The sequence below is a fragment of the Sus scrofa genome, chromosome 10 (assembly GCF_000003025.6).
Source record: "Sus scrofa isolate TJ Tabasco breed Duroc chromosome 10, Sscrofa11.1, whole genome shotgun sequence".
Lineage (NCBI taxonomy): Eukaryota > Metazoa > Chordata > Mammalia > Artiodactyla > Suidae > Sus > Sus scrofa.
The window spans coordinates 50668225-50681417 of NC_010452.4; the positions used below are offsets into that span (position 1 = coordinate 50668225).

The 13193-nt window shown below is 41.9% G+C and overlaps 1 protein-coding gene across 1 annotated transcript in view; it reads left to right on the forward strand.

The window, feature by feature from the left end:
- Positions 1–11932, forward strand: part of ARHGAP21 (Rho GTPase activating protein 21) — a 138575-nt gene extending 126643 nt beyond the window's left edge. Inside the window, 3 exon segments of the mRNA XM_021064916.1 lie at positions 148–253; positions 2177–2208; positions 9455–11932. Coding sequence (XP_020920575.1) covers positions 148–253; positions 2177–2208; positions 9455–11128 — 1812 coding nt within the window. The 3' untranslated portion in view covers positions 11129–11932.

A 13193-nucleotide genomic window follows, 5' to 3' on the forward strand; every position in this document is an offset into this window, starting at 1 on the left:
TTGGTAATTAATGACATGCAAACAGTATTAAAAAATGAAGCACGTTGTCCTCCACTCAGTAATGTGTCTCTTTACTAAATGTTGTTTGAATTTTAAAGAAAATATCTTTGAAGAGATGATGAAGAGATCTTTGTTTATTAACCATAGACAACAGTGCAGGAGGAAAGCACAGTAGACTCCCAGCCAGTGCCCAACATAGATCATTTACTCACCAACATTGGAAGGACAGGAGTGCCCCCCGGAGATGTATCAGGTAACGCTTGCCTGGGTAGAACTGATCTCTAGGTTAACAGCTAAGTTCTAACATGAAAGAGCAAATCATAAGTAACAATTCACTATGATTTTTTTCCTTTTCTTTTTTTTTTTTTCTCCCCTTTCCACTAATGAAAAATGTGATCTTCCTTTTCCAATTAATCTGAATTATCTTCCAGTGACTGTGGAAGTGCATGGAGTTGTAATGCTTGTCAGAAAGGAAATTGGAGGGAAAATGAGCATGCAAACCACTGTTTTGTTCTTTTTTTTTTTTTTTTTTTTTTTAAATTCACAGTTTCCATGTAATAGTCATCACAAGGTAAAACAGATACACGCTACTGGGTGTGTGGTTGCTGTGATGGCAGAAAGTGTGATCTAGACTGTATGAGTAGTTCTCGCTCTTGAGGCTGGATGTTCAGTTGAAAAAGCAGCAAGTTCAATATCTGAAATGCTCCCGGGCACCCTTCCCACCCATAAATACAGTGTATTATTGGTCACTACCGATGTCACCGTAAAAAAGTCAACCTCTCTGACATTTTCTTCTGTTTCTCTCTCGCCACCCTAACGTTCGGGGAAGTATTAGTTTTTATAGACTCTTTCGCTGCAATTTTTTCTCCTGCCAAACTGTTGCACTAACCTGGCATGTTTTACACCGTGTTCTCCCTTTGTCTCTAGTTCTTGTTGTAGCGCTAAAGGGTTGTTTTCAGCACTTACTGACACAGGCAAATCTATACTGGTGTTGAACAGGCGAGATGGGAGGAGTCTATCACACGGTAATGTCGCTAGTGGATTCTGTGGTGGCCCTGCTGGACAGCTGGAGCTGTAGGAAGAAGGATGACTGCTGTCCACACTGTAGCTGCCTTGTCTGCAGAAACCCCCGATTCTTGTAAATGCCAACGGAGTTGATCTGTGGTGTACATTTTCTCTTACGATTATTGTAAACAGATCACTACTATTTTCTTAAAAGTTTCTCTGCTGTTTCTTGTTATTTCTGAAGCAGACCGTGAGGAGAAATAGCATGGTATGGTCTACCAGTTCTTAAAGTCATAAAGCATCGAGCCATGTGTTGAAAGGGGCGTGGCATGGGGCTCAGCTCATTAACTTGGAAAAATCCATTTCCCCAAAGTTGAAAGAGAAAATTGCAAAATTGGGTGATCCTGAAGCGTGCTAGCCCCTTCCTACCCTCTTTATACTTGTATAATCTGAGTTTTTGCCCGACAGTAAAATGATGCTCTCCATTTTTCCATTTCCATAATAGCATTTAATGTTAAATAGATAACTGCAAAACTGGTAGCAATTTAACTAGACAAAAGGATCCCTGACTGCACAGATGTGAAACTCGGGTCCTCAGCACACAGATCATCATTTAACACATAAAAACCAAAGTGACCTAGAAGCCAGGTTCTCCTAATGCATCCATATTGCATACATTGTATGCTTCTGAAATTGAAGATGGACAGTCTGACAAAAACCAACTTAAATGCACCCAATTCTGAGTGTCTCAATTTGTAGCGAGGGCAGCCAACAATCTTAAAAAGTTCTACATTGTGTATCAGTTTCAGATACAGGATGTGGTACAGAGTGCAATTCTGCAAAAGGTCTTCGAGCTGCTTTATTGCTAGACTTAATACTGAGCAAATTGAATAAACACTAGTGTTTCTGTTTTGTTTAGTACAGGGCTCCTTTGCCATCCCTATCATTGAGCTGATTCTGCCTACAATTCACAGCATCCTTTCATGGCGGTGGCTTTCTGTGGTGCAGCTTGCATCTTTGTGAGCTCTGACTATCCACTGTGGTCTATTGTTTTTGAGTTTGGCTTTCACATTTTGTTCTGTGCTTGTCTTTTCCATAAGTTTTGCATTGTCTGTTGAAAGCAGTAAAGAATCTGACCAATACTGACCATGTTTAATTTAACTTCCCACAGATTCAGCTACTAGTGACTCAACAAAATCTAAGGTAAATTGTTTTGTACAACTGGAAAATACTGTAGCGGGGGATTGCTTTGTGGCTGATTGTGTGTTGTTTTTTTTAATTTTTAATTTTTTCCATTATAGTTGGATGGCTGATAAAATTTGTATGTAGATGCACCCTTGTTCCTTGTCTTATAAAAGGAAACATGAATACTTAAAATAGGATATGATAGAAGAATACTGCTGAGTTGGGATATTGGGCTTATCTCAGCATAGCATAGCTTAGCATAACACAAAGAAGTAGGCTTTTTTACTCCTCATTCTTTTTGGGGGAGCCACACCTGTGGCATATGGAAGTTCCCAGGCAAGGGATCGAATTGGAGCTGTAGCTGCAAACCTACACCACAGCTCACAGCAATGCCAGATCCTTAACCCACTGAGCAAGGCCAGAGATCGAACCCATGTCCTCATGGATACTGGTTAGGTTTGTTACCACTGAGCCACAAGGGGAACTCCTTTTTTAGATTCCACATGTAAGGATGTTTGTCTTTCAGTGAATGACTAACTTCACTTACTATGATAATCTCTAGGTTCATCCATGTTGCTGAAAACAGCATTATTTCATTCTTTTCTATGGCTGAGTAATATTCCATTGTATATGTGAACCACGTCTTCTTTATTCATTCCTCTGTTGATGGACATTTAGGTTGTCCATTCCTCTGTCGATGGACATTTAGATTGCTTCCAAGTCTTAGCTATTGTAAATAGTTTCTCAGTCAACACTGGGGTGCATGTATCTATTTGAATTATGGTTTTCTCTGGGTATAGCCCAGGAGTGGGATTGCTGGATCATATGGTAGATCTATTTTTAGTTTTTCGAGGAACCTCCATACTGTTTTCCATAGTAGTTGTACCAATTAATATTCCCACCAACAGGGTAAGAGGGTTCCCTTTTCTCCACACACTTTCCAGCATTTGTTGTTTGTAGACTTTGATGATATCCATTCTGGGTGGTATAAGGTGGTTTTGATTTGTATTTCTCTAATAATTAACAATGTTGAGCTTCTTTCTATGTTTTTTTGGGCATCTGTATGTCTTCTTTGGAGAAGTGTCTCTTTAGATCTTCTGCCTGTTTTTTGGTTGGGTTGATTGTCTTTTTGGTATTGAGCTGCACGATTTGTTGGTATATTTTGGAGATTAATCCCTTGTAAGTCACTTCATTTGCAGATATCTTCTCCCATTCTGTGGGTTGGTTTTTCTGTTTTGTTTATGGTTTCCTTTGCTGTACAAAAGCTTTTAAGTTCAGTTAGGTCTCATTTGTTTATTGGGTTTTTTTGTTTCTGTTTTCATTACTCTAGGAAGTGGATCTGAAAAGACATTGCTGTGGTTTATGCCAGAGAGTGTTCGGCCTCTGTTTTCCTCTGAGAAGTTTATATCATCTAGTCTTATATTTAGGTCTTTAATCCATTTTGAGTTTATTTTTGTGTATGGTGTTAGAGTGTTCTCATTTCATTATTTTACATGTAGCTGTCCAATTTTCCCAGCACCACGTATTGAAAAGACTTTCTTTTCTCTATTGTATGTTCTTGCCGCTTTTGTCACAGATTAATTGATCATAGGTGTGTGGGTTTGTTTCTGGGCTTTCTTTCCTGTTCCATTAATCTATATTTCTGGGTTTTTTTGGTGCCAGTACCATACTGTTTTGATGACCATAGCTTTGTAGTATAGTCTGATGTCAGGGAGCCCAAATCCTCCAGGTTCATTTTTCTTTCTCAGGATTGCTTTGGCTATTTGGGGTCTTTGTGTTTCGATACAAATTTCAAATTTTTTTGTTCTAATTCTGTGAAAAATGCCATTGGTAATTTGACAGAGTTTGCAATGGATCTGTAGATTGCCTTGGGTAGTATAGTCATTTTGACAATACTGATTCTTCCAATCCAAGAGCATGGTATAGCTTTCCATCTGTTTATGTTATCATTGATTAGAGTTTTCAGAGTGTAAATCTCTTGTCTGTTTAGATAGGTGAATTCCTAGAGATTTTATTCTTTTTGATGCAATCGTGAATGGGATTATTTCTTTAATTTCTCTTTCTGATGTTTTGTTGTTAGTGTATAGAAGTCTGAGAGGTTTCTGTGTATTAATTTTGTACCCTGCATTGTTACCAAATTCATTGATTAGTTCTAGACTTTTCTGATAGTGTTTTTAGGATTTTCTATGTTTAGTGTTATGTCATTTGCAAACAGCAACAATTTAACTTCTCTTCCAATTTGAGTTCCTTTTACTTTTTCTCTGATTGCCGTGGGCTAGGACTTACAAAACTATAGTGAATAAAAGTCGAGGGAGTGGACATCCTTGTTTTGTTCTTGATTTTAGGGGAAATTCTTTCAGCTATTTACTGTTTAGAATGATGTTAGCTGTGGGTTTATCATATATGGCCTTTATTATGTTGAGGTAGGGCCCCGTTATGCCCACTTTGAGGGTTTTTATCGTAGCTTGGATTTTGTCAAAAGCTTTTCCTGCATCTATTGACATGATTGTATCATTTTTCTTCTTTATTTTGTTAGTGTAGTGGTTCATAGTGATTGATTTCCAGATATTGAAGAATCCCTGCACCTGTGTAATAAATCCCACTTGATTATGGTGTATGATCTTTTTAATGTATTGTTAGGTTTAGTTTGCTGTTACTTTGTTGAGGATTTTTTGCACAGTGATATGTCACTTTATTTTTTGTGGTATCTTTTCCTGGTTTTGGTATCAGAATGAGTTTCAGAGTGTTCCTTCCTCTGCGTTTTTTTTTTTTTTTTCAGAATGGTTTTGGAAGGATAGATGTTATATCTCGTCTCTAAATGTTTGACATAACACACCTGTGAAGCCATCTGGTCCTGGAATTTTGTTTGTTGCAAGTTTTTTAATCACAGTTTCAATTTCTTTTTTTTTTTTTTTTTTGGTCTAAAAAGGGCTACACTCATAACACATGGAAGTTCCCAGGCTAGGGTCTAATTGGAGCTATAGCTGCCAGCCTACACTACAGCAATGTGGGGATCTGAGCTGCGTCTTCAGACCTACACCACAGCTCATGGCAGCATTGGATCCTTAACCCACTGAGTACGGTCAGGGATCAAACCTGTGTCCTCCTGGATATTAGTCGGGTTCATTACTGCCAGACAATGGGAACTCCAAACAGTTTCAATTTCAATACTTGCGATTGGTCCTTTCATCTTTTCTATTTCTTCCTGGTTCAGTCTTGGAAGATTGTACCTTTTTAAGAATTTGTCCATTTCTTCTAGGTTGTCCATTTTATTGGCATATAGTTGCTTGTAGTAGTTTCTTATGATCCTTTGTGTTTCTGTGACATCTGTTCTAACTTCTTTTTCATTTCTCATTTTATTGACTTGAGCCCTCTTTTTCTTGGTGAGTCTGGCTAAGGGTGTAGCCATTTTGTTTTTGTTATCAATTTTTGCAACATACCAGCTTTTAGTTTCATTGATCTTTTCCTGTTGTTTTCTTCATCTCTGTTTCATTTATTTCTCCCCTGATCTTTGTAAATTTTTTCCTTCTACTACCTTTGGGTTTTGTTTGTTCTTTCTCTAGTTGAGTTAGGGGTAAGATTAGCTTGTTTGAGATTTTTCTTGTTTCCTGAGGTGAGCTTTTTGCTATAATTTGTTTGCCCTTTGGCTGCATTCCATAGGTTTTGGATTGTTTTTGTGTTCATTTGTCTCTAGGTATTGTTTGATTTCCTCAGTGATCCCTTGGTTGTTTAGTAGCATATTGTTTTAGTCTTCATGTGTTTGTATTTTTTGCAGTTTTTTTTTTCTTGTCGTTGACTTCTGGTCTTATCACATTGTGGCCAGAGAAGATGCTTGATATCATTTCACTTTTCTTAAATTTATGGAGGCCTGACTTGTGGCCCAGAATGTGATCTACCCTAGATAATGTCCTGTGTGCGCTTGAGAAGAATGCGTATTCTGCTGCTTTCGGATCGAATGTTCTATAAATATTTATTAGGTCCATCTGGTCTAATGCTTCATTTAAGGCCTGTGTTTCCTCGTTGATTTTCTGTCTGGTTGATCTGTCCATTGCTCTAAGTGCGGTGTTAAATCCCCCACTGTTTTTGTGCCATTGACAGTTTCTCCTTTTATGTCAGCAGTTGCCTTATATATTGAGATGCTCCTATGTTGGGTTCATATATATTTACAATTGTTATGTCTTTTCTTGGATTGATCCTTTGATCATTATATAGTGTCCTTTTTCTCCTGTACCCATCTTTATTTTAAATTCTGTTCAGTCCAATATGAGTATTGCTACTCCAGCTTGCTTTTGATTTTCATTTGCGTAGGATATCTTCTTCTGTCCTCTCACTTTTAGTTTCTATATGTCCCTAGAACGGAAGTGAATCTCTTATAGACAAAACATATCTGGCCTTGTTTCTGTATCTATTCAGCCAGTCTTCGTCTTTTGGTTGGAGCATTTAGTCCACTTACCTTTAAGGTAATTATTGATATGTATGTTCTTATTGCTAGTTTTTTCCTGAGATCTTGGATCATTCTTACTATCATCACTCTAAACTCTTTTTTATGTAGGTTGCTTACCTCCACTTCACTTCTGGCAGTTTGTCTTATTCCTTTTTTTTTTTTTTTTTATGTTTTTCTGCTGTTTCATTTTGTCTGGTTTTCTGTGTGATCTCCTTTTTGCAGGCTACAGAGTTGTAGCCTCTCTTGCTTCTCATGTCTGTCCCTTTGTGGGTGAAGTTGATACAGGAGCTTGCAGCAGGCTTCCTGATGGAAGGGACTGGTGCCTGTCCACTGATAGGGAGCTGAGTCTTGTCCCTCTGGTGGGTGGGGCTTTGTCTCTGAGTGTGATTAGAGGCAACTCTGTGCCTGGGAGGACTTTAGGCAGCCTGTTTCCTGGTGGGTGGTGCTGGGTTCCTACCCTGTTTGTTGTTTGGCCTGGGGCTTCTCAGCCCTCATGGGGTGGGCCAGAATTTTCCAGAATGGCTGCCTTCAGGGGAATTCATGCTGACAATTATTTCCTGGGACCTCTGCCTCCAATGTCCTTCCCTCAAAGTGAGGCACAGCTGCCCCCTGCTTTTCCAGGAGACCCTCCAAGACCCACAGGTAGCTCTGACTCAGATTCTTATGGAATCCCTGCTTTGCCTGGGATCCATTGCCCATGAACCCCTACATGCGCCCACCATGAGCGGAGTTTTTGTTGCCCCCGGTGGAGCTCCTGTGTTCAAGCCCCACTGACCCTCAACGCCAAATGCTCTAGGGGCTCTTCCTCCCAATGCTCCCCCCCAGGCTGGGGAGCCTGACATGGGGCTCAGAACTCACTCCTATGAAAGAGCCTCTGTGATATAGTTATTTTCCAGTTTGCCTACCTGGCAGATATAGGATTTCTTATATTGTGAAAGCACCCCTTCTTCCATCTCCTTGTGGCTTCTTCTTCGTCTTTTTTTTTTTTTGGTAGTTTCCAGTCTATTTTGTTGATAGTTGTTCAGCAGTTATAATTTTGTTGTTTTCATGAGACGAGGAGTCCTCGAGTCCTTTCGCTCTGCCATCTTGTCTGGAATCTTCAGTAAATTTCTTAAAATATTGTTCTAGGAGTTCCCTGGTGGCCTAGCTGTTAAGGATCCAGTGTTGTCACTGCTGTGGCTTAAGTTCACTTCCCAGCCTAGGAGATTCTGTATGTCATGGGCGCTGCCAAAACCAACCAACAACAGTTTAAAAAAAAACATTGTTTGATTTGGAAATGAGACATGAGTTTTACATGTCTTAAACATTAGTTTCTTGCAGGAAATATTACACAATACTTTAATGTGCTATCATCCACCATAACATATACTGTGATTTTTACCATCTTTTTACACCATTTTCTTTTGAAAAATTTTAATTGTACAGAGAAGCTACTAGAGCAGTAGCACCCAAACCTTTTGCCCTAGATTTATCAGTTGGTAAATCTTGATGTATATATAAATATATATATATTTTTTAAGTTTTATGGCCACACCCATGGAATATGGAAGTTCTTGGGCCAGGGTTTGAATCTAAGCTACAGCTATGACTTCTGCCATAGTTGTAGCAGTGCCAGATCCTTTAATCCACTGCACCAGGCCAGGGATTGAACCTGCTTCCTGGCGCTGTGGAGACACTGCCAATCCCATTGCGCCACAGCAGAAACTCCAGAATTTGAAGTCTTTAATTCACCTTATGTTTTGTGAACTTCTGATTTTGCTGTTACTTGAAATCAGCAAACACATGACCAACCTGATTTACATAAGGCCAGTCTCTGAAGACCCAGCCGCTCTGAATTAATGGGAAACCCAAGAGTTCCCTTACCTTGATGCACATGTCTGCGACAGTGTCTCTTCTGTGGGATATCTGTGACTGGAAAATTGAAGTCAGTCATATAATGTTAATATCCAGTATAAGAATCTTATATTCACATGTCGGTGTGTTGACTCATGAAACCTGTGTTCCGGATGAAAGAGCCTCAGGAGCCTCGGAACATTGCAGAGGCAGGGACGCTCCATAGATTCAGGGAAGTGAAGAATGAAAAAAAAAAAGAGTACTAGGAATCATGAGGTTATGGGTTCGATCCCTGGCCTCACTCAGTGGGTTAAGGATCGAGCATTGCCATGAGTTGTGGTGTGGGTTGCAGATGCAACTCGGATCCAGCATTGCTATGCCTCTGGCGTAGGCTGGTGGCCACAGCTTTGATTCGACCCCTAGCCTGGGAACCTCCATATGCCGCAGGTTCGGCCCTAAAAAGACCAAAAATAAGAAAAAAGAAGAATGAGAGCAGAGGACACCCAGCACAAAATGTATCCCTGAAAGCCAGAGCTGTGACTTGGCTGATAAATAGTTATCTTAGGTACAAATTAAAAGGAGGTCTAAAAAAAACCACATTCTGTTATATCTAGCTTTAGTAGTTAAAAAAATATTTGGGGGCAAACTGTTTCAGAAAATGATCTCAGGAGTTCCCATTATGGCTTAGCAGGTTAAGAATCCGACTAGTATCCATGAGGATGCAGGTTCGATCCCTGGCCTCGCTTAATGGGTTAGGGATCTGGCATTGCCACAACGTGTGGCATAGGTCCCAGATGCTGCTCCGAGCCTCGGATCTCTTTGCTCTGGCTGTGGTGTAGGCCTGCAGCTGTAGCTCCCATTCAACCTGTAGCCTTGGAACTTCCATATGCCACAGGTCTGGCCCTAAAAGGAAAAAAAAGAAAAAAGGTCAAGAAAATGAACTCAGGAATATTCTTGTGTTCCAAGTCTCCTTTCTCTGCTTCACAGGGTTCTTGGGGATCTGGAAAAGATCAGTATAGCAGGGACCTGCTTGTATCCTCCATCTTCGCAGCCGCCAGTCGCAAGAGGAAAAAGCCAAAAGAGAAAGCCCAGCCCAGCAGCTCAGAAGATGAACTGGACAATGTATTTTTTAAGAAAGAAAATGCAGAGCAGTGTCCCAACGATATTAAAGAAGAGTCCAAAAAAGAGAGCGAAACAGTGGGCAGAAAGCAAAGGCTCATCACTTCCAAAGAAACTAACACCAAGAAGGACACCAGCGCCGCGAAAGAGGATCAGGGCGCCGGGCAGAGAGAGAGCGCGCCGGCCGGGGAGCCCTCGGCCCCGTCCTGCTCAAAGTCGCCCACTCCAAGCCGTCGCCTCGCTGTCCTGAGGGAGAGCCCCAAGCCCCTCGTGGCACCAAAGTCCTCCTTCTTTGAAGAGACAGGGTCCGACTCTGGTGCTTTGCTTAGCACTTGCTCCCAGGCTTCCCTGGCAAGGTTTCCCACGAAGAAATCCACCAGCCCCGACACGAAACCCAGCGAGTTCTTGGCCACTGTCATCACCATCACCTCCGATGATGCCACAGCATCACCCGTGCCCTACTGGTCCAACCTGGACTCCAGCCGGCTAAGCCCCGAGGTGCAGTCGGTGGCCGAGAGTAGGGGGGACGAAGCCGACGACGAGAGGAGTGAGCTGGTCAGCGAGGGGCGGCCAGTGGAGACAGACAGCGAGAGCGATTTCCCTGTTTTCCCCACAGCTCTGACCTCGGAGAGGCTTTTACGAGGAAAACTACAAGAAGCCGCCAAGACAAGCCGGAGAAACTCCGAAGGCAGTGAAGTCAGTTGTACGGAGGGCAGTTTAACACCGAGTTTAGAAAGCCGGAGGCAGCTCTTCAGTTCCCATAAACTAATTGAATGTGATACCCTGTCCAGGAAGAAGTCGGCTCGATTCAAGTCTGACAGCGGGAGCCTGGGAGATGCCAAGAATGAGAAGGAAACGCCTTCCATCGCCAAAGTGTTTGATGTTATGAAAAAAGGAAAATCGACAGGGAGTTTACTGACAGCCCCAACCAGGAGCGAACCCGAGAAGCAGGAACCCACCTGGAAAACGAAAATAGCTGATCGGTTAAAACTGAGGTCCAAAGCACCAGCAGATGACATGTTTGGGGTAGGGAATCAAAAACCCAACGCGGATCCTGCCAAAAGGAAAAACATCAAACGGAGACACACACTAGGAGGGCACAGAGATGCTGCCGAAATCAGTGTTTTGAATTTTTGGAAAGCGCAGGAGCAGAGCGGGGAGAGAGAGGGAGAACTTTCGGCTGTGAATCGGTTGAAGCCCAAGTGCTCAGCCCAGGACCTGTCCATCTCGGACTGGCTCGCCAGGGAGCGCACGCGCACCAGTGCGGCCGACGCAGGGGACCCGCAGCCCGAGAGCGCTGGCACGTTAGAAATACCCACCGCGGACCCACCTCTGTCCTTTCAGCCCCACGCAGTCGGTCCTTCCAGCACCTTGGCTTCAACTGACAGGGCCCTTCTTTCCACACCGCCGGAGTCACCTGACCAAATAAATGGAGAAAGCTTCCAGAACACGATCCACCATGCTGGTTCTGCAGCGACTGCCCAACCTCATAAACTGTCCGAAACCCCAGGCACTAAAGCACAGTGCCATCCCTGTCTTTAAACTGGGGGTACTTCCACTCTAGCGAATACAAGCTACTGTTACACCATCTAGTAACCCTGTAAATATTTTTCTTGTACCAGAATTGTTATTATGCAGCCTTCATTTGGGCTGGTTTCATCACTTTGCACTGTGAAATAGCTTTACAGTGCATTACAACAGCCAGAAGAACATATATTATATATATATATATTTAAAAATATATTGGATAGTTGTATACAAATGAGCAAGGTATTTGTTGCAACTCACTGCATAGTGTACACCCAAGATTACCAGAGAAAGTAGCTGGCATTAATTAGTATGCAGCAAATCTGTTCTTTTGGTCTCATCACTAACAAAAGTGCCTCATCATAAAATTATACATTTGGTTTTTAGGGTGCCATATTGTTAAAATTAGACAACTTACATTGAGTCAACAAATGCGTTTTATTGGTAACAAATTTCATTACATTTACCAGTTTTAACACAGGTGGATACAGAACTTCCATTCTTGAGTCATTCCAGGTGGATCTCTGAGTTTTATATTCAAACTTTTAATACAGTTTTTGAGTTTTGTGTGACTTGAATTTTTAATCTTTCTGTAAAATACGTAACTTAAATGAACATATTATATGTGTATCTTTTCTTCAGATACCAGATTTGATATAAATGTTGTAACATAGGTGTGTAGATAGTGACCTGGATGGAACTGGCTTCTTTATGGAGAAGAATATAATTCTGCATGAGGACTTCATGGATCCAAACCTGTGTCATGCCTGTGTGCATACCCAATTAAACACTGGAAATAAAAATTGTTTTGGTGAACAATGCATGGCTCGAAACTTATTCTAATATATATTGTGTGTATGTATGTATATATATGTATATGTGTCTGTATATTATATATATAAATGCCATCCACTCAGCACTGCCTTAATTGGTTCTGACTTTTAAAAATTACAGAGTTCCCCAGTGGTTCAGTGGGTTAAGGATCGGTGTCGTCACTGCTGGGGCTCTGGTTATGGCTGTGGTGTGGGTTCAGTCCCTGGCCCAGGAACTTGCACGTGCTGCAAGCGCAACCAGAAACAAAACAAAATTACTCTCTGTATCCCCCCCTTTTTTTTGACCATGTCTGGCAAGGGTCTCTTGTAAATGCCTTCATTGGCCTAACGTCATGGGTGTACACAGATAATGTGTAACTTTTTGAGCTGAAATAACTTACGCTGAGTACCTTTTTCTAGAGAACATGTGAAGGGAACATGCATTCCGAGGTCAAGCCAGTTCTATACTTCCTAGATAAATAAACTTGGAATTTAGTCCCTTGTATAAACAATGACCATAACAGTATCTGTCATTAGGGTTGTTAGACTGGAATGAGACACTGCTCCTATAGCCCAGGAGGCCGCATTTCAGATAGCTCTGAAAGACGGCTCCCCAGAGGCAGGGGAGAAAGTCAGTGTATATGTGATTTTGGTCAAAGGAGAGGTACGTGCAACCAAGCACACGTTTTGCGGAAGGTTGCAGCTGGTCACCAGGCGCAGATGTCACCATGAAGGATTTTAGTGCTTTTCTAGATAGGAGGAGATACAAGGATTGGACTCAAGAAAATTTTTTGAAAATATCTGAAGACCTGTTCTATCAGTTTGCGCAGAGCACAGAGTGCCTCACTCCTGATCTCCTCCCTGAGCTCCTTTCAGGGGGTGTTGAGGGTCAGCAGCTGCAGTGGCTCATGATTCAGTCTGGGTGGAGGCAGATGGCAAGTGCCAGTCTCCAGCTCACAGAGCTCCCCCATGGTCACAAATTGGAGCACAGTTTGGGGAGGCATTTCGTCCCATGGTGCCAGGAATGCTCATTCCCAGCCCTATGATGCTTTCATTGACAGGTCACTCAGTGTGCTATCATTGGGTGAGGACTTATTAACAGTAACAAAAAGTCTCCGAACCACCTGTCCTACTAGTCTGGTGTGGTCCAGGAAAATACTCCCTCTTGTTGCATCTTCCCATATCTAGAGTTACACTGCTACAATCATTGCTCTGGTAAAGAACTACGTATTTGATCAAGTGCTTCAAGTTGCCTAGTCATCATTTTT